The following is a 20,896-nucleotide window of genomic DNA, read 5'->3' on the forward strand; positions in this document are numbered from 1 at the left end:
CAAGCACCAGGGTTGTGCACGTTTTCCAGCACATTCCAGGACCTCTGAGGCACTGACATCCTTTTAATTCCTGCATCAGTCACACATTATTGGAAGTCTCCAAGGGAAGTATCTTCACAGGATTTTGCTGGTACATCTCCCACCTCCTGCACCTGACTGTGAGCCCAGGCCACAGACCTCCCTCACATCCATCCTTCCAAGCAGAAACCAACAGGTTCAGAATGGCTGGCACAAAGCCCAGACATGTGAATTTATGCAAAACTGAAGCTGGCAGTACAAGGGCCCACAGACACTATCTAAAGATGGCTTCTGTTCCTCAGAGATCTCCCAGGCAGAAAGTGTCATCATGAGAGGAAACAACCTCAAGTTGCACCAGGGGAGGTTCAAGTTGGATATTTGGAACTATTTCTTCCTAGGAAAGATTGTCCAGGCCTGGCACAGCTGCCCAGGGCAGTGGTGCAGTCCCCATCCCTGGAGGGATTTAAAAGCCACATATGAATGTGGCACAGGACATGGGTCACTGCTGGCCTTGGCTGTGCTGGGGAATGGTTGGACTTGATGATCTTCGATAACTTTTCCAGCCTAAATGATTCTGTGATTCCATGATTTGTTCCTGTGTTTCCACAGCAAAATCTCCTCCATCCACTCATTCTGTTCCTGGCAGAGTCTAATCTGAACGTAGTAACCACCCACCAAGGGAGGCTGCAGAGAGACACTGTCACATGTGAGAAATTCATTCATCACCATGGTTTTGTTTAACAAGAACAAGCATGGCTCATTAACACAAAACTATATTTTCAATAAGGTTAATACTCCAGTAATGCATAATTACAATCTAATAATTTAACACACAGGAGCACTGTAAAACAACTGTAAAGGACTTTGATTATTACAGTTTGCAAATGGACCAGAAAAGCCATTTACCATCATTACAAAGTTGGTTCATATTGGGGGATGTAGTGCATAGGAAAAGCATTGCATGCTACAGAATTAAATTTCATTTTACAGCTCTGCTAACCAACTGTAAAAACTGGAATCTGTCCCCATGGCTTGTGAAGGATTTTTTCCATAACATTAAAAAGAAACAAAAAATCCCCAACAAAAGTGAAATTTTGTAACTGTAACATTAATAGGACCCAGCTGAAGCCTAATTTTAAAAAGTCACAGTCTCTAAGGCATTTAATACCAGAGTTTTGTTTCTGCATCATTCTTTTTAATAACAGGATCTAATTAAAACATCTGTAAAATGCTGACAGTTTTTAATTTTATGTAAAATTTGAAAAGCAAATAACAGGATCTGCTCTAATGAAAGACAGCCACAGTAGTTATTATTAAGAAATGATGATATTTTCATATAAGAGTCACTTCTAAATGAGCATAATCTCTATCTTTAAGCCAGAGCAGAGCAGAGCCATCAGTGAAATCACTACAGGCCACTGAGGCTCTAAGGCTCTGTTTGAGCTTTATTTATTCCCATGGGTTTTTTTTCAGTGCATGTTTTCAGTTCAGCTGATTCTGCAGAAGGTGACTCTTTTCCAGACAGTGCTTGTCATCAGGTATTCTTTGAAAAGAGAAAATAAGAAAACACTGCTCTGTGTGCCTGCCTGTGCTGGGCCCACATGGATCCCCTGCCCCTCACAGGCCAGGGGGTTTCTGATGGATGCCACGCATGCGCTGATCTTCGGACCTTAATTTTTGAAGCAAGAATGAAGGAAATGGTGTGAAACAGATGTTTCTTCAAGCTACCTGTTCCCTTTGTCACAACATCTGCTTCAGGATATGTTCCACTGCCTCTGGGAAACTCTCACAGGTTAAGTAGGGAGCTGGGTTGATTTTGTCTTCATCTGCTGGACGGTATTTACCTGTAACAGATTAACACAAAGATCACTTTACCAAACTCCTCCAAGTACCTTTCCCTGCCCCCCCCCCCCAAAAAAAATTACAGCCTTGTCATAGCAGTACCAACCAGGAAAATGCCCATCTGGGCAAAAAACAAAGGCTTCCCTAAACAAATGCTGATTCCTCCAGGGGCAGCTCTGGACCAAAACTAGTGTTAATCGCACTGGTTCATTCTGCTGTGCTGGCAAATGTCCACGTTATAGGTTCTTTAAATAATAATAATAATAATAATCATAGAATCCAACAATGGTTTAGGTTGCAAGAGACCTTGTACACTGCCAGGGATCCAGGGACAGCCACAGCTGCTCTGGGAAACCTCTGCCAGGACCTCACCACTCTCAGAGGAAAGGATTTCTTCCTAAAATCTCTGACCTAAATTTCATGTCTTTCATTTTGAACCCAATACTCCCTGTTCTATCACGACAGTTCCTGATGAAGAGTGCCTCTCTGAAGACTCTTCTGAAGAAAAGCAGGATTACTTCCCTTCATTTTCAACATATCACACTGTGTCGCATGAGCAACTGCCACCTCAAAGAGACCTTTCCCAGTCCATGGGTCCATCAACAGCACAAACAATACCTGTCAATCCCTCCAGGTTCCACTTCCATACAAAGCAAAATTACATTTATAATGAGCTGTGTAATTGTTGAGGAATGTCACCAGAGATCCTACACGATCAGAAGTTACATTGCTATGACTGATTTTGGCAATCTAAGGTGTGACAGTGACAGTTCCCTCTGTTCTGTGATTACTGCTCTGGATTTTTGAGTCAGAGCAAAAATTCACACCTATAAGAGCAGCAGCCCCCATCCATGACTTTGGTCAGCCTGCCATCAGCTGGGGGTCCGTGCTGCTGTGCTCTAGCCCTGTTGTCACAATGTTCTGCTTGACAGGCTGCCTCTGCCCCACCCCAGCAGGGATGTGGAAGGTGGGGGCTGGCCCCAGGGCTCAGAGTCCTTTCACTTCTGGGCACAGGGTGAGATCACTGAAGGCACTACTGTGTCCTGAAATGATCAATCCATCGAGCACTTACCTGTCCTTACCAAAATCCCACGCATGCCTGCCTGCTGGGCACCACCAACATCATCCCTGCAGTCCTGGGACACAGCAGGAGAGCAGTGGGTTAGTGGGCACAGACACTTCCACAACCTTCTCTGCTTTGTACATCACAAAAGCGGTGACACAGAGTTAGATCTTTCAGCTACCCCATCGGTCACACTGTCACAGGAGTGGTTTTCTATGTGCTCTCTGCCTGATCAAATAGTGACCAAAGTATGAGAGAAAACCCCATGGATTACACACTAAACCCCGTGAACTTTCATGGAATTGTTTAGGTGGGAAAGCCTCTCTAAGACCATTGAGGCCAACCATTCCCCAATACTATGCAGAATGCCACTGACCCATGTCCCACACATCCACACAGGTTTTAAACCCCTCCAGGGGACTCCACCAATCCTGGGCAGCCTGTGCCAGTGCTTGAAGTCTTATTTCATGAAGAATTTTTCTCTAATACCCCATCTAAACCTCACCTAACACAACTTGAGGCTGTTCCCTCTCCTCCTGTCCCTGTTCCCTGGGAGCACAGCCCGACACCCCCGGCTGTCCCCTCCTGTCAGAAGCTGTGCAGAACCACAAGGTCCCCCCTGAGCCTCCTTTTCTCCAGGCTCAGCCCCTTCCCCAGCTCCCTCAGGAGCTCCATTTTCTCTCCAGAAATGACAGTTTCATGCTCTGGAGCCCCCCTCTGAGGCCCTGCCCACCCTGGAGGGCAGCACGGCAGGCTGGCAGTGAGGAGGAGTTTGTGCTCACGTACGTCTCCGATCATGACGGCCTCCTCGGGGGCACAGTCAGTGCCCCGCAGAGCCTCCAGGAAGAAGGTCTTCTCTGGCTTCCCCACCACGGTGGCTTTGGTGTCTGTTGCATACTCCAGCCCTGTCACAAAAGGTCCAGGTCCCAGGCACAGGCCATCCTTCTTCTTGAAATACCTGGCTTTATGGATCGCTATGAGAGGCGCCCCATCCAAAATCAACCTAAAGAATGAATGAACGAACGAACGAACGAACGAATGAATGAATGAAATACAAAAATTATATTAAAGGTTTATTTTTTATTTACAACTGAAGGCCTCAAGTGGCTTTCACACAATCCCAGAATGGTTTGAGTTGGAAGGGACCTTAAAGTTGATCTCATTCCACCCCCTGCCATTCCACCCCCTGCCCCTCTTCTACTACCCCAGGTGCTCCAAGTCCCATCCAACCTGGCCTTGAACACTTCCAGGGATCCAGGGGCAGCCACAGCTGCTTTGGGCACCTTGTGCCAGGGCATCCCTACCCTCACAGGGAATAATTTCTTATAAGTACAGGATGAATCATTTGACCTTTATATTTTAGCATTGAAGGGATTACAGTAACAAGTTACACTAAAAAAACCTCAAAGCCACTTGAGACATTCACATCCCTCTGAATTTCCTTGTTTAACCCTGGGAGTTTGAGCAGGCTCAATTCCACAGAACCTGCAACTCATTTCTGTTATGTGCCCTGCAGATTTTACTTACAGCAGACACTGCATCCCCCTGTCCTGCAGCAAAGGGAAGCTGTGTAGGTGCTGCACTACAGGAATGCTCCTGGTGCACCAAGCACAGCAATATTATTGCAGTCCTCCCCTCCCAAGTTTCAGTGCAACAAACACTGAACTGCCATCTGGACTGCCAAACATTTTCCTTTTGATTTCACATTTGCTCCAGGTAATGCAGGTCATTCCAATCTTTATCACAACAGTGTAAAACTGGCTGTTACTCTCAGGGCAGAAAGAAGGATTCATTTCCCCCTCAACCCAATTTTCAAAACAAAACAAAACAAAAGCCTTTAAGAAAACAAAGTCTTGGTTTGCCCCTGTTGTAGGAGGCTGGCTGAGGTGAGCTGGATTCTCCTTGGAGGATGTCTGCAGAGCAGTCTAGAAGCTCTGAGCAGGGCATAAATGATATTTCATTTTGCTTAATTATCACAAAACACTCCTATTGAATCAATGCATTCCAAAGCAAGCTGAACAAGAAAAGAGCTGGGTTGTGTTTCTGTGAGCAGCCAGACATGTTCATGATGGGAGGATGCCTCTAGGACACAGAAAAATTTAATTTGACAGCATCACCACAACCACTATGTTCAGCAGTTTGCAGGAGAGATCTCACCTGAGAGAATTCTTTCAAACATGGCATCAAAATCCCACTTATACAGGAAGAGAAATTTAGTCTCAGTCATTTCAAGTGGTGCCTGGAGAACAGCCAGACTCTGTGTATCTCGTTTTGGGACTCGTATTGGGTTAGATTTACCTAAGTTAATGTTGGGTGTCAATGGAATAGTTGCCTACCACGTAATTAGTCAGCCTGGGCTCCTCACAGTTGGTGCAGAGGAAAAGGCACTCCTAGGGCACAGTTCAACTGTCCTATTTTAAGCACTATTAGGTAAAAAAATGCCCTGAAGTGCCTCCCTTATCCCTCCAGAGCCCAGATCACCAGCACAGACACGGGAACCTGTGCTTAGATATCTGCATTTAATCAGATTCACCTCAGAGTTCTGCAATCCCAATGCAATTCCATTTTCAATGCAAATCCCAAGTGACTTAATTATCTGAGCAGTAAAGGAGAAAGAATAGGGCAAGCCTTGACAAGAAGAGAATGTGTCAGTGGCCAGTGTTTCCATCAGACCTAACAGAACTGACACATGCAAAAGTTTATCCCCTATAGAGAATGGGGGGAAACACCCAGAACAAATCAGTGAGGTGTTACAGGCCAGACAGAACCCATCCTGGCTTTTTTAAAGTGTCTTGGTCTTCAGCCCAAAGAAAACTATGGATATTATTCAACAAGTAATATATTTAGGACAGAAATACAAATCAATAAAATGATGTAAGCACTGGGATACTCAATAGGTTAAGCTCATGCAGTTGTGAAATTAAGAGTCCACTCATGACCCAAAGTAAAAGTCCAAAATCAATGCCTTTGGCAAGGCTCACTAACGAGGCAGACAGGGTCAGTTTGGGTCAACATCTGTTGATGTAACACAGAACTGGCAGCAGATGAGGACAGCACTGGCCTCCCACTCCAAGAAACCTCCCTAAGACACTGATGGGCAGTAACTGATACTCTCTCTTCTAATTTTATGGTTATAAAAACAGGTGAAGTTGTTTGGTATGAGTTCTGCACCGGATTTCAAGGTGCAGAATTGTGGTAGCCACCACCCAGTGAGCAAAGATGGGAAAGGGCTCATCACAAACCTCACCAGGGCCACACTCAGCTACAGGCTCACATGCAGTGTCTGAAAGCTGAAGGCTTTTCAAGGTAAAATACAGAGTGTGGAGTCAAGCCAGAATCAGTGAGAAGGACACATGACTCTGCACTCATGAAGGGTCACAGATGGAGTGTATCTGACCCACCCCTCAGCCTAGAGGCAAAAAGAGCATTAAAAATAAAACATTCAAAATCAGCTCCATAGCCCACCTGGCCCAACAGGTTGTGCTGGCCACTCCTGAAGAGAAGATCCTTCAGAAGATACTGCTGGATATCCTGCATTAGGTAGGTAAGGAACAATCTGCCCTAAATACTGGATTCCTTCCCTATAGCACACAGCCTCTGGAGGCTGGGCTTTGAACACAGAATCTGCCTCTCCTTTTGGAGAAGAGGAAACAGCCTCAGGCTGTGCCACGGCAGGAAAAGGCTGGACATGAGGAAGAATTTCCCCATGGAAAGGCTGGTCAGGTATTGGAAGGAGATGCCCAGGGAGGTGTTGAAGTCCCCATCCCTGGAGGTGTCCAAGGAAGGCCTGGACATGGCACTCAGTGCTCTGGGCTGGTGACACAGTGGGGACTGGTCACAGGTTGGACTCCATGGGATGGGGGTCTTTTCCATCCCAAGTAATTCTGTGAATGCTTCCCCACATCCCTAGTTTTGTGTACTTCCCCTTGATGAATTGCTAACTTTTCCCCTCAGTGACAGCTGTGAATGTACTTCTGCAGCTTATTTAGACTGAAAGCTGTAAAAATGAAGTCTGGACTGCCTGAAGTTCCTGGTGGAGAACCCAAATCCTCACAAGCTGCATAATGTGTGATATTCCTACCACCCTTTTCTTCCCAGAAAGAGAAGAGAGCCCAGCACAAGACAGCTCCCCCTCCCCCCCCCCCCGCCAGGGGCTGCCTTACCGAAAGGCTTTGTTCATCATCTCGTAGTGGAAGTGCTCAGGAGCCAGTCCCACCACCACAGCATTGGGGTTATCTGTGCCAATCCCTAGGAAAGACAGGATTTAATTCACACTTAGCAGCCCACAGTCAGCAAAGTGTATTTAATCACCTTAAGGTAAAAACAAGCATTTTCCAACACAGTCGTAGCACAGAGGCCACTTTTATGTCTTTTATAGATGAAGAAAGCTTCTGTGGAAAAGGTGCTGGTCTATCCACACTGTTCCATCCTCTAGGATCTGGACAGTCATAACAGCAGCTGCTGTTAATATTGTCCAGATCTGCTACTGCTCCCACTGAAATGCAGCAGGACACAAAAATCCCTCTTTTAACTGAATGACTGACTGCTTGCCATCTGAGAACCCTTCTCTACATATATTTATGTGCTTTGCAAGCACAGTAAAGCAGGAATTCAAGTGAATCACATCCAGTTTTTCTATTCCCTCTAGCCACAGGAAATTCCACTGACTGTTGTTCCATGCATCAGTCTGATTCTGACAATAAGGACAGTACTGCAATATGGCCCAAAAGTTGTTACCTGAAATAAATTTGGGCTTTTATGGGAGGTCTTTTTTTCAAAGTGGATAAGTGCCCTTAGGAACAGCTCCACTGCAGTCCCACCCCTGGACAGAACCAGCAGTGGAAGCAGAGTAACACCAGCAGGAGGGTTTTATTAACGGCATGTTTTCAGCTGAGGATTTTGTTCCACCTTCAGACACACCCTCTGCACCTTTAGCAGGACAACCAGAGCTCCTGGCTGGCTCTGCTGGCTGAGGTGTCCTGCTGCATGTCCCTCAGTTGGCTCAGCCAGCAAAACACCCACTCAGAGGTGCCATGGTGGATTTGTAACAGCACCCAGTTGCATCTGAGCCCTTAAATCAGGAAAGGATTCCTTCATCCAACTGTGACCAACTTTAACAGAGAGATTAGCCAAGAACAGCTCAATAGCAGCCATCAACTGGAATTTAAAGCACTCTCCACTGTACTTACATGTTCCAAAAGCATCACTGACGATATGTGAGCCAAAGCCCTTGTAGCAAAAACAAACCAAACAACCCACTTCAGACCCCAGCAGTACAGATGATGCACCAACATGCCCCCATGTTACCTCTGTCTGTGCCATCTTTTATAAAATTACCATCAGCTCCCAAAAAACTCATGGAAAGATCCCAAAACCATGGAGACTGAGCTGATTAAAATGCTGTCAGTGAAAGAGCTGCTGCCTCTGCTGTTTCTCACCCAGGAAAGCCTCTCCAGGAGCACAAATATTGCTGGATATTGCTGGGGGCACATTTCTCTGGATATGCTGTTAGGTAGAACAGATTACCAAGTTTCACTGCTCTCACAGAGGTTTATCTCCTGAACATTGACCTCTCTGAAAATTTCTGACCAGACTATGGCACCAAAATTTAACAGAAAACTCCTAGATCCTAGCAAGATTAGAACCTACTTAAATTACACAGCCAAAAGATTTCAGTTTGTAAGGCAAGGGCAAGGCAAGCCATCCATACTTCTGCTGCCTTGACTCTAAATAAGAATTTTTGTGTGTACTGCATACAGTTTTCAACTCTAAGTATGTTAAAAATGTGGGTATCTTTGCTACTCTTGATGTCCAAGTGAGAACACATCATTTTCTGCTCCCCTTACTGCTGAGGGAGGTAAATGGGAACATCTGACAGCAGATTTTAACTAAGTCTTTAGGGATGACAATTTAGAGGACTCAGGCTGATGAACCTTTTGTTACCAGTGAAGGTATCCAAGTATATGGGGTGAAACCTAAATGTTCAATATAAGATAAGCAATAATTGCTTGGAGATTTTGCATTTAATAATAATCTATTAACAGAGAAAGAGCCTACTGTGTGTGCCGACACACTGGTTTTCCAGCTCTTTATGAGTAAAACCTCTGCTGGAAGTCAGGTATTGCACAAATTGACATAGCTTTGCTATAAAAAAATCAGCACTGGTAGGTCCAGTAAAGCACCAATGACCTGGTGATAACTATTACATCATATTTTACACTGGAAATGAATGGAAAGTACTGAGTTTTACCTGAATTCCTGACTATCTGAAGGCCTTTGTGGCCATTCCCACTGCTCCTCAAGAAGATACAGGTTCAGGCTGTTTGATGTTTGATTTAAAATGAAGAAAGGACCTTTATGACCCTGCAGAATATCCCACATTTCAGGCTCCACCATGGCTGGTGGTCTGTAGATGATCGAGAGCACAACGTCTCCTTAGCTGTTTGTTAGCTGCTGTTCATTAATTAGCTGCTTCCTGAGCACCTCACCTGTGAAATCAGGCAGGGCCTTGTCATCCACCAGGAGCAGGGGCCGCACCTGCTGCTGCTCCAGGAGGTTCCTGGCTGCTGTCAGGGAGGTGAAGATCTCGTGCTCGGCGATGTCGAAGCCCAGCCGCGTCAGCCTCTCCAGCAGGTCCCTCTTGCTCTCCTTGGTGGTGTTGGTCACAAACCGGACGGTCAGCGGGGCACTGCGCAGCCTGGGGGAGACACAGGGGAAAACCTGACACAGGCTCCTCCTGTTCCCACACCTCTGCTTCTCTTTGGGGCTAAAAACAGCCCCAAAGGCTGCAGATGTGTCGGAACCCAGGAAATTCCTCTGGCTGCCCTGGAGGACTCCAGTCCCTGCCCAGGGGGCTCAGAGACCTTGGCACAGAGCCCAAGACCCCTGTGCCTTTGATCTTGACCCATGGAAAAAATTACCAACCTTATATGAGGATTTACAAGCCATGAAAGTTTAAGTAGAATCATAGTGAATTCATCACGGGGTGAAAAACTAAATTTTTGAGGTTTTTAGAATGGAGCCTGGGGGTCCCAAAATGGAAGAATTTGGGCGTGCCTTGTCCTTTTTCCTTCTTCCTAGCCTCCATCTTCTGGGTGATATTGGCACTTTTAGACTGGTTTAGAGTAGAAACTCACTGTCTAACATAGGTGATAGGTATTGGGAAGTTTTTGTAAATAGTGTACACATAGTTTTAGTATAAAATATAACACTGCCCCAAGGAAAGGCAGTGTGCCTCAACCCGACCTGCTAGACAGACCTCAGCAGGTTGGAGAAATAATTTTATAGATAAGACACAATAAACAACCTTGAGAACAAAAATAGAAAAGTTCTGACGCCTTCTTCAACTGCCAGGCTGGGAAAAGAGACTTTGTAACTTATCTCAGGGTCACTCTGACCAGCAGAGATTCCAAGACAGATGCAGAGAGCACATGGAAGATGGTGTCACACAAAAACTTGTGTGAGGTGGAACAAACAGTAAGAATTACACCCCCCAGACCAAGCCAAGTCAACCTCCCCTCCTCTCCCTCATCTACCCCAAAAATTCCTGAGGAAAACAGTGACTGCAACTCCCTCTTCACAGCAGCAGCCAGCACATCCATGATAACTAAACTGAAAAGCCTTTTTATTCAAACTACACAATAAATAAGCTAGTCCTGCTTCTTGATCAAAATAAGCCAACAAAAGAAGCTTGTTGCTGAATTAATATTTTGAACTCCACTGTTGGGTGAATTTCCCAGCAGCTGTGGCTCATTCAAGAGGTTCCAGGAGCCTGTGTTACCTTGGTGGTGGTTTTATGTCAGCTTCTGCAGCCATTTCCCCCTTTCCTGAGGAACACCAGTATCACATAAAACCCCGTTATTGCCCTGTGCTGACAGTAAATGCTACCAAACAATCAAATAATTTTAAGTGACAGTTTCAACAGCATTCCCTTTAATTACTCCCCCACCATCACTTTCTCTGTTGCTATAGGAACACACACAGGCATCAGGACTGTATGGAGAACATCAGAATAAAGTTGGAGACTTGCTTTCACCTGCCACTTCCTTCTATCTCTTGTTTTACACTGACCATTCACAGGTATGAGCTGATAAAAGAGTCCCCTGGTTAATAATAAAAAATACTTTGATTTTTCCCTCTGGACCTCAATAGGGAACTGTGAACATAGTAACCCTAAAATAGGCACCTCTCCATTTGTTCCCTAAGCAAGATGCATGCCATTCCTTCCAGCTTCTCTTTGAGAAAGACAGGGACATGGGCTGGCAGAAAAGAGAGTGGGATAGTAATTTTTTTCAAACCTCTGAACCAAAAGACCTGACTGTTCTCTGCCACCTGCCCTCCATACCTGTGACAGCACATATACATATTATATGGAATTTCAGGAACACACTCTCATTTCTCCCTGCAGCAGGAAAACAGTGCAGTGAGTGAAAGGGCAATGAATGAGTACCCAGTATTTCAGCAGTTTTTACTTCCTTGCAATTTTACATCTTAAGGACACAATCATTTCCACAGCACTACCTGTGGGAAATTCAGCTTCCTCATCCCTCTGTGAACTTTTCCTCTGAGCTACAGTCCAGCTATAAAAATCCCTTAGCAGCCCATTCAGCTCCAGTATAGTTCAGTTCTGCTTCTATATCCTGATTAATCCCTAGTGCCCCAGAATCCTAAAGTTTCTTCCTTCATTCACCACAATATCACCTATCACTCTGGGATTTTTCCCTGTCCATTGCAAGATGTCTTCTCCAGGAAAGACCACAAATATTCCTGGGATTGTGTGTCCTATTTCACCACTGACCGGATTGGAACAAATCACTTTGCTGTGTCTCAATGTCTTTAGGCACCCTTTAACCACAAGAGAAAGAGTTAATTTGACTGTCCTGTTTATTAATGTGTTGAAATTCCTACACCAAAAAAAAAAAAAAAAAAAAAAAAAAAAAAAAAAAAAAAAAAGAAAGAGGTGGCCTACCTAGCAGAAAGAAACTTTAAAAACAGCAATAACCAAGAAAAGCCCGGTCTGTATGAAATGAAAACACTGCAGAGGTTGTCTTGCTCCCTAGACCAAGCTTTTCTGTTATCCCACTTAATCTCAGCACAGATCTAAAAGATCTCAGCACAGACAATCAGAGATCAGAGCCCAAAGGAACAGCTCAGCTGACCTGATTTTGGGGTAACTCACCCAAACTCAACTTTGGCTGTGGCTGTCTCACCTGCGAATCAGTGGAGACACCTTGAATATTAGGGATTTAATGCCTAGAAAAGGCTCAGAAAACACAGGAAGAGCCACTGAGGAAAGCAGCAGGGGCTCAGCTGACATCAGTATCTCTGTCCACTCTTTGCTCAGCTCTCCTGGCATGAACACAGCGCAAAGGATTCGGCCGCGTGCTCACTCCACTCACCCACCCCTTTGTGCAAACAGCACTGACACAACCTCACAGAGAAAAGCCAAAAGAGAGGGGAAACTTGCCTTTTGAGGGCCTCCTGGGCGCCGGGCACGGCTGAGTCCTCGACGTGGAGGGTGCCATTGAGATCCACCAGCACGGCCTTCAGCGCGCGCCGCGCCGCCATCGCGCCGGGGACAGGCCGAGGCACCCTGGAACTGCTGAAGAGTTAAAAAAACCCCACATAATTGATGAAGGAGGGGTGTTTTTCTCAAAAAGACTCTGTAGAAGTCAGGTGCTGTTTGTTCTTTAAGGGCATCAAAACATAATAAAGTTCTCTGAAAGAGTCAACAGAGAGAGAGGGCCATTAGGCCTGGGATTGCCGGCGCAAGGCCTCAGCAAAAATACTTCAGCAAGTCCCGCCAGCACCAACAGTGAAAATACAGACACAGTGCTCTACAGCTGTATTTCTAAAGCTGCATTTTGGCTGGAAAGCTCAAAATGTTTTGCCAAAGTGGAAATTGTTGATTTTGTTTTTTGTAAGAGTGATGCAGCCCACACCACAGTCGCTCTGAGGCTGCTCAGGATTCCGCAGATTTTTAGCTTGGAAGCTCTCAGGGCTCAGGCATATCCAGCACCTCGAAGGGTCATTCCATGCTATTGCAAAAGGGGCAGTTTTTCTGGTTCCACATATTCAGCCCAAAATAAAAGCCGGGATTTGAAGGGTAAAGTCATTTGAAGGGGAGGAACAGAGAGGTGATGTTTGAGTCCCCTGGCTAAAGATCTGTCCCCAAAAACAAACTCTTCCCCTCATTTGGGCTGCAAGTGTTGCACTTTACTCCATGAACAAGTCTGAGGAGCTGTTTCTCAGAAAATGCCCAATACAGCTCCAACACCGCACGGTTTTCTCCTGTTCATTAGACAAGAACCATCTGAAAAAGCCGAGAGAGTTTGGATTATAGAAGAGAAGCTTTGGGGTGATCTGATTTTGGCTTTTCAGTACCTGAGGAACAATTTCCAAGTGATGGAGGGACAGGACACAGGGAATGGCTTCCCACGGCCAGAGGTCAGGCACAGATAGGATATTGGGAAGGAATTGCTGGCTGGGAGGAACTGGTGGCCCAGGGTGCCCAGAGCAGCTGTGGCTGTCCCTGTATCCCTGGAAGTGCCCAATGCCAGGCTGGACAGGGCTTGGAGGAGCCTGGGATAGTGGAAGGTGTCCCTGCCCATGAAAAGGGGTGGGATGGGATGAGCTTTAAGGTCCCTTCTACCCAGACCACTCTGGGATCTGCCAACCCTACAAGTGACCACAATTTTGTGTTCAGCTGGTTTGGTTACAGACAGCATGTAGCATGTCTGTACTTTTTAAAAAGCCTACAAAATAGTCAACACCATGACTGGATCCTGTCCTAACAGATTTCTCTCAGTTTTATCTTTGCAGACAGTTTTATAAATGGTCATGTGGGCCTGGGGTCTCAGCTACACGGCACACACACAAACAACAAGAAACTTTGATACTCCACTACCATTATTCCTGCTGGTTCGCTGCAATAAGAAAATAAATAAAAATGCTTCTCTTACTGTATGTCTGTTGACACGAAAGCCAAAGTTAAATGTTAAAGACACAGCAGCTGAAAACAGAACTCCTAAAGAAGCTTCACCAATTTCAACGGAAATTGCTAGTATCATTATTATTATTATTATTATTACTATTACTAGTGTTACTGTTTTTATTTTACTGTTACTATTTTATTTTTTACCCTACATTTCCATCTGTTCTGCTGTTCACACTGCATTTATTTGGGAAATATGGAAGCTATCAGCAGAGCCAGTTTTCGGCACAGCCTGATTTAAAGGAAAAAAGCTCATGGACTGCCAAGAAGTCCCAAAAGGCCTCCAGAACCTCAGTTTTCCTAATCACATCCCAACGAAAACTCACCTTGTCAGGACAAAGGGACACCCCAGCCCCGGTCTCTGGGACAAGGACACGAGGAACACAAGACAAAACCTAAGGGAAAGAGGGATATATTCTATAAAGATATATGTAGTTATATATGTCCCTCGCTGGAAGGATGAGGATGCCAGATGTGTGCCCACCCGTCTCCCAAAACCCCCGTCTCGCGAGGATGGTACCGCCCCTTCCCGCCATCTCACAACGGGCACACGGGCTGGCCCATTCCCTACCGGGGGAGTCCCGACAGCGGCGAGCTCCCCTTTCCCTGACGCAGATGGTTCCGCCCGCCCGTTCGCAGCCGAGGGCGGTGGACGCGCCCACATGGAGAAGGGGGGGAGCAGCCAGCGCAGGTCCCCCGGCACTGACCTGCTCCCGCCGCCGCCGCGTTCTGCCCGCCCGCCCGCGGGGTCCTGGCGGAGCCGCGCCCGCCCAGCCCCGCGCCGGACCCGCCCGCCGCCAGCGCGGCAAATAATAAACGGAGTGTATGGATTATTGTTATAAATAAATACCGACCTCAGCCCGCAGCGGGCCTGCCGCCGGTCGGCGTCCGGCAGCCGCGACAGGCAGCGCGGGGGCAGTCCGCAGGGTCCTGAGGGCGCGGGCGCACTGTGACATGGATATGGTTATAAATGATATAAATTACACCCGTTCTATCCACTATTTACCTGTTTTTATACGTGTTACAGCCTCTTTATCCTGTATATGCTATATGTAATCATACCCTATGTGAATATAATAATAAATCATGTAAATTATATCCCTTATATCCTATATGGACATATATGTATCTGTAGCCATATACTATGGATATCTATAAACTAATTATCGATCATTTGTTTATTATGGATATATTATGCCCTGTATGGATATTATACATAACAACTTATTCATATATTGATATTATGGTATTTATACATATATATAAACGTTATATACAAAATGTTATCATATCCACGTATGGATATATTATACCCATAATATCTCCGCGGTAACTAGTATGTATTTATATATAAATACATATACATATATTGGATACTTGGAAGAAATTATTCCAGTTATAGATCTACAATGTAATGTTTTAAATTAAATCTATAATATGTCCATAGTGATAATATAACATATATAATTATATTATTATCCACTTATTATATCCATATAGGAATGTATGAATATACCTATACTTATAATTCTACATTTATATGTGTTTATATATTTTTGTAAAATTAATTTAAAGCTACAAACACATGAATTTTATATATAGTTTTACAAGGTATGACTAAGGTGTATAGACATGTAATAACTTTATTTTGCATGTTCCTTGTTTTTTGCAGTTTCAGCCGCAGCGCTGTTCCAGAGCTGCTGGAAGCCTCACGAGGGGACAGCAGCAGTGTGATTATTCCCTGGCTGTCCCTGCACTCCCTGCTTGTTCCCAGCACACCTGATCCTCAGCTGCTGCCCCACTTTGGATCCCGATTTTTCACCTGTCCGGTGAAGCTCGTCCTAGTTCTGCCTCCAGTGCGGGATTCCCGCTGCTCCTTCCCCCTGCCTGTGCCCAGCCAGCTCTGCCCTCTGTGTGCCTGCAGCCCCTCTGGAAGCACAGCAAGAAGGAGAACTTCACACCTCTTGTTATTTTTAAGCTGCTGCTTGCAATCTTTAGTGTTGGCCTTTATTTCAGTAAGGACAAAATACGTTTGGACACAGAAATGGGGTTACAGCCTCGCTGTGCCTCAAATCGTTCAGCACTCGCTCCCAGTGCTGCAGCCATGGAAACATCGACACCTGTTTTCTTTCCAAAAAAATTTCATAGGAATACAACATGTTCCACACACACATTGCTCCCTTTCCACCAAAGACAGATTTGTGAGAACAGCTGAGCCTCAAGGCTGTACCCTTGTTACCTCTGACTGACACAAAGATCATCACAAAGAAATTACTTCTAACAGTTCCACAGGTTTTAAAATCTAAGGATCCTGAAGATCCTGTTCTGCCTCAGGACAGCCTTGCCACATCTCATTGGTTTGCTACATAAACAAAAATACAGCTCCACAGCAGAGATTATATTGCCATGTGCCACAAGGATGAGGAAAAAGTTACACATTTCATATAAGAGCAGTAACTCTGGTATCTGGAGCAGGATGGAGCAGAGTTTTGAAATATCCCCACTATACACAGAGAGAAAGAGAAAGAGAGAGAGAGAGAGAGTGAGTTGGGAGTGTATAACTTGGATATTCAGGATTTAGTTACAAAAATCACAAAAAAAAAGGAAACAACATAAACTTCTCCTCCTGGATGTACTTTACTCTGCAAAAACCTGTGATTGAAGATCACATTAAATGCATTTACATGTTTTACAGATTCTTCTTCATATACAACAGCATATGCTTTAGTCATCAAGACATTGGGAGAAAATATGATTGCCTAAGCTGCTTTAAAATAATGAAACTGCCAGGTTTCCCTTGGCCTTCCCTCTTTAAAAATAAAGAGCAGAAGAACAGACAAAGGATTCTAACTTCTCTATGAAGATACATGAGAATCACGTTTTCCAATTCAGACCTAACTCAGCAGTCTTAATTGAGACAAGACCAGTAGGAAAGCAATTAGGAGCATTCTCTTCCACAGAACTGCAAAGTCACACACACAGTTGCACTTTCAAAACTGTTAATTTAACAAATGATGATGATGATGGAGGGCAAGGGAAGGAGCAGTAACAGAAGAGGCTGCAAATTCGGGGTTTTTCCCAAAGAAATGCATTTGGAAAGCGCAGGGTATTCACCTCCCATGGTATTCCCCTCCCACGTTTCCCACAAAGTTCAGAATACAAATGGTTCCCCACTTTGACCACAGTGATCACCACGCAGAAGTTTAATAGATATTTTAAAAAGTATAACAATTCTTGACAGAAAAGTAACAAATACTAATCACTAATATCCCCAAAGTTAACACAGAGTTACTCAGCTTTAGGTACAGCTTTTTTTTCTTAATTTTTAAATTTTTTTTTTAATTTTGCACTGCAATTGCACGCATTTTCTACTGACTTTACCATCAGTATGAAATACTGATTTGAAGACAAAAAAATCCCCAATTAAAGCAGGGTAAAATTCAGCTTTCAACGTTAACCTGAATCAGGACTTTACCCAGCTGATTTTATCTCACTCCATATCACAGCTGGACTTCAAACCTTTATAACAAGCATTCTTTATGACATGCTTTCAGAGCCTAATTCATATTTTCTTTAACAGTTCCATGGTAGTAACTGAAATGGAAACAAACATATTGTTATTTTCCTCAATTTAAAAACAAATTGGAGAGCGTACTGAAGGAAATTCATCCCTGAGTAACAAAGCATTTAAAAGCTGCATCCCATTGCCAGTCACTGCAACATCCTATGACATTTACTCTAATAATTAATCAGCACTATGAACAGGCAGCAACAGAACTGGTCACAGTCCAATGTGTTTGCAGCGTTGTTGCATTGATCCCGTGATCCTGCTTAATGAAACTGCAAGGGAACATTAGGAAATGGGATAAATAGGAACAGTGTCTTTTATTATTTTAAGTTGAATGTCAGATTGACAGCTAAACCGTGCTGGATCCCAGGAACTCAGAGCAGTGGTGGTCAGCAACTGGCTTCTTTGGATGTCCAAAGGTTTTCCACAGGGTGTCTTCAGCCAAACAACAGGAGGAGAATGATTGTGATGGAGTTCAGGGCTATTAATGGCACTGCAGAGGGGGAAAAAAAGAGAATAGTGAAAATTTTGCTTTCCACATCACAAAATGACAGAGCTTCATATAACCTTGGGAAAAGGAGTAGAAGCAGTCAAAATTTTAGAAATATATTTCATTTTCCTATGTAAAGCTGGAAACAGTGGAATGAGCCAGGCTCAAAGACATTAGTAGAAAGCAACAGCAGAAATAGCTTTCCACAGCATGTTTTAACTTTAACCCAGAGCCTTTAGTTCTGTTTTAACCAACACAAATACCTCTTACTCCAAATGAAAGTACATGATCTAAAATTCAGCTTATAATCCTTGGCTTTACTGTGCTTTAGAATAAATGTTTCAAGTTTTACTCAGTGGTGGGCAAGACAGGTTAAGATTTGTTACTCCCTCTCTACCATCATCTACAAAATGAATTTTTGGTGTCCTTCATAATGAAGAACTGTCAGTAACTTACAAATTAAGTATATTTTCTTCCCCATCTTCTGAGGCACATAAGCCTGGCTTGCCTTTCAAAAACCCCAGAATTACATTTCTCTCACAGATACTTCCCATAAAGGTGTATTTAGACAAAGTGATTGACACTAACAGCACACTTTGGTTGATCACCAAACTTCCTCCCAGCTGCCAAACCCCAAGGGGAGGCAAAAGCTCAGCAGGAGAAATGAGCCAGAGCCAGGGAATGTTTTTGCACTTTTACCAGAATTAGGGCACTCTGGGTGAGGCCTGCACCCTCTCACAGAGAGACCAGGCCCAGATGAAGTATAGAATAGTGCAGAAAGAAGACATTACAGATTGTAATAATAATCATCACAATCATAATAATAGTAGTAAATATTGTGCCCTTACCTCTCATAACGGTTCGTATTGATCGAATGAGGTTTGTGAGCTGTGCTTTAATTCCTGGTTCCTCTCCAAATCCTCCAATCCCTTGATCGCTTCCCCAGCCAACTGGGTCACATAAAAACAGACAGACACTTTAGGAAAAAAACCCCAAAACCACACAACAAATGCTGCAATTTTAACGAGCAATCTATCCTGAATGTAGTTTATACTAACACAGATAGCCAAATTAGCCTTATTTCACAAGCATATTTTAATACAGTAGGCTGAAAGCTGTTAAACTTCAAATCCATGTTTCTGTAATGAAAACCCTCACCTTTTTAATACACCGCTGTTCCCTGCATGCCCAGACTAAAAGGTGAGTTCGTCTGGGCTTAAAAACTAAAACAGCTCAGTCAAACCCTAAACCAATTGCAACCTGTTCATAGTACTGAAAACAAAAATAGCAAATATTGCTGGGTGGGAAGTGCTGATGCTTCAGCACTGAGAAAGAGGCCACATGAGAGAAAAACGGCCAGCGCAAATTCCATCATTGGGGTGATGATTTTTGCAACTGCTGTAAAAAAAACTTGTGAGGAAAAAAAATTGGGAACTTTTCTGAGCATAGCAGAAGTCCTGAAGTTTTACGATGCCCAGACACAGCGTGATGGGACCAGGGATGTATCTAGGGATTTCTAAGACTGCTGGCTGCAGCCCTTACCATTTTGGGAAGGAGCAGAGCAAGGACCAGCTCTCAATACACCAAGCTCAACTGCCCAAGCTGTGCGTTTCTTTCTCCAGAGGCCACTTTTGAGTGATTTTTGTACTCCCTTTCTCCTCTCCCTGGCACCAAACTGAGGGTAGTGGGTGAGTCCTCTCCCTCACCAGCCTTGCCAGCTGCTGCTTCCCACTGGGATGAGCCTGGAGCTATATTCCCAAGTCTCATGAGGCTGACAAGTGGCTTCACCCATCCCACTAGTCCCCACATCTCCCTTTTTTAACTCCAGCTGCTCGTCAGGAGAGCCAAAGAAAAGCCCAAACCCAAACTGAGCAGATCCCTTGAAACAAATCCAGCAGAGGAAAGGGATGCCCTTCTGCACTCCTGCCAACAGTCCTGGCTCAGCCTGACGTGGAGAAGTCAGGATTCTCCACACCAGTGAACTAGGAAACCGTGGATCATTGGCCCGGTTTTTTTTCCACGGCTTTGCAGATCTTTGTCGATGGCTTTTCTCTCTTTTGCAGGGCTTTGGCTTCTTTTGAAGGGCAAGGATGCCCAGCCCTGAGAATCCCACGGACGGAGAGTCGCCATCTCATCAAGAACCAGGCACAAGAAAAAGGAAACATTTGTACGACACCAAACACTCCGAGGTGCGGCACGAAGGGGCGTGAAACAGTTAAAAATGAACAGGAAAAAAGGACAATAATGGTGGGAAAAAAAAAAAAAAAAGAGAGAAAAAGGTACGACGAAAGCGGCTGGGAATTCATTCCCAAAACTCAAACCCACCCCGATTCCCAAACTCCTCCCCCGTGTGCTGCTGCTCCCACCGGCAGGGAGCGGCGGCGGGGGCCGCGGCCATCGCGTCCACCCCCCCAGGCCAGCCGGCCCTCCCGGCTCACCGTGGCGGAGGAAGCGCTCCTCATGCAGCACGGCCACGGCATTGACGATGAGGAGCGAGGCCTGCAGCAGCGAGTAGAGCGTGAACGCCATGGCCCGGCGGGCGGAGCGGGGCGGCACCGGGAGCGGCACCGGGAGCGGGAACGGGAACGGGAGCGGCGCCCGAGAGAGACGTGGCGGCACTGGGGGCGGGGCCTCGCTTCACTGGCCGGGAGGAGGCGAGGCCTCACTCAAGGCTTGGGGCGGAGCTCTGATAGGGCGTGGCCTCTCTGCGGACGCCGCGCGTTGGGCGCGCATGGAAGGGGCGTGGCTTTATGGGGCGGGACAAATATGGGCGTGGCTTGATGAGCCCGGCCCAATGGGGCGCGGTTTGTGGAGGCTCCGCCTCCCCGCAACGCCGTGCCTGCCCGGCGGGGAGTGGCCTGGAGGGGGCGTGGCCTCCGGCTCCCGGCAGCCGCGATCGAGTCCAGGTTCGCCCGCGGATCC

At 45.4% G+C, this 20,896-nt stretch overlaps 2 protein-coding genes across 7 annotated transcripts; both read right to left on the reverse strand.

The window, feature by feature from the left end:
* Positions 1-773: 773 nt before the first annotated feature.
* HDHD2 (haloacid dehalogenase like hydrolase domain containing 2) lies at positions 774-14,665 on the reverse strand. Of its 6 annotated transcripts, none has more exons than XM_059873168.1 (8): positions 14,624-14,665; positions 14,243-14,311; positions 12,390-12,524; positions 9,412-9,620; positions 7,087-7,171; positions 3,710-3,926; positions 2,933-2,996; positions 774-1,862 (listed from the first exon to the last, which is right to left on the reverse strand). In XM_059873168.1, exons 3-8 carry the CDS (start codon positions 12,488-12,490, stop codon positions 1,759-1,761), a joined length of 780 nt encoding a protein of 259 aa, XP_059729151.1. In that variant the 5' UTR covers positions 12,491-12,524; positions 14,243-14,311; positions 14,624-14,665; the 3' UTR covers positions 774-1,758. The 6 variants fall into 6 exon arrangements, with proteins under 6 accessions (XP_059729151.1, XP_059729157.1, XP_059729156.1 ...); XM_059873174.1 differs by lacking the exon at positions 14,624-14,665 and adding an exon at positions 14,488-14,613 and having other exon boundaries at positions 12,390-12,521; XM_059873173.1 differs by lacking the exon at positions 14,624-14,665 and adding an exon at positions 14,488-14,613 and having other exon boundaries at positions 12,390-12,641.
* A 2,417-nt stretch (positions 14,666-17,082) lies between these two features.
* Positions 17,083-20,611, reverse strand: IER3IP1 (immediate early response 3 interacting protein 1). Its single transcript, XM_059873175.1, has 3 exons — positions 20,413-20,611; positions 18,823-18,924; positions 17,083-17,977 (listed from the first exon to the last, which is right to left on the reverse strand). The coding sequence occupies exons 1-3, from the start codon at positions 20,501-20,503 to the stop codon at positions 17,922-17,924; spliced, it is 249 nt and encodes an 82-aa protein (XP_059729158.1). The 5' UTR covers positions 20,504-20,611; the 3' UTR covers positions 17,083-17,921.
* Positions 20,612-20,896: the final 285 nt, after the last annotated feature.

Source organism: Haemorhous mexicanus, chromosome Z (assembly GCF_027477595.1).
Source record: "Haemorhous mexicanus isolate bHaeMex1 chromosome Z, bHaeMex1.pri, whole genome shotgun sequence".
Classification (NCBI taxonomy): Eukaryota; Metazoa; Chordata; class Aves; order Passeriformes; family Fringillidae; genus Haemorhous; species Haemorhous mexicanus.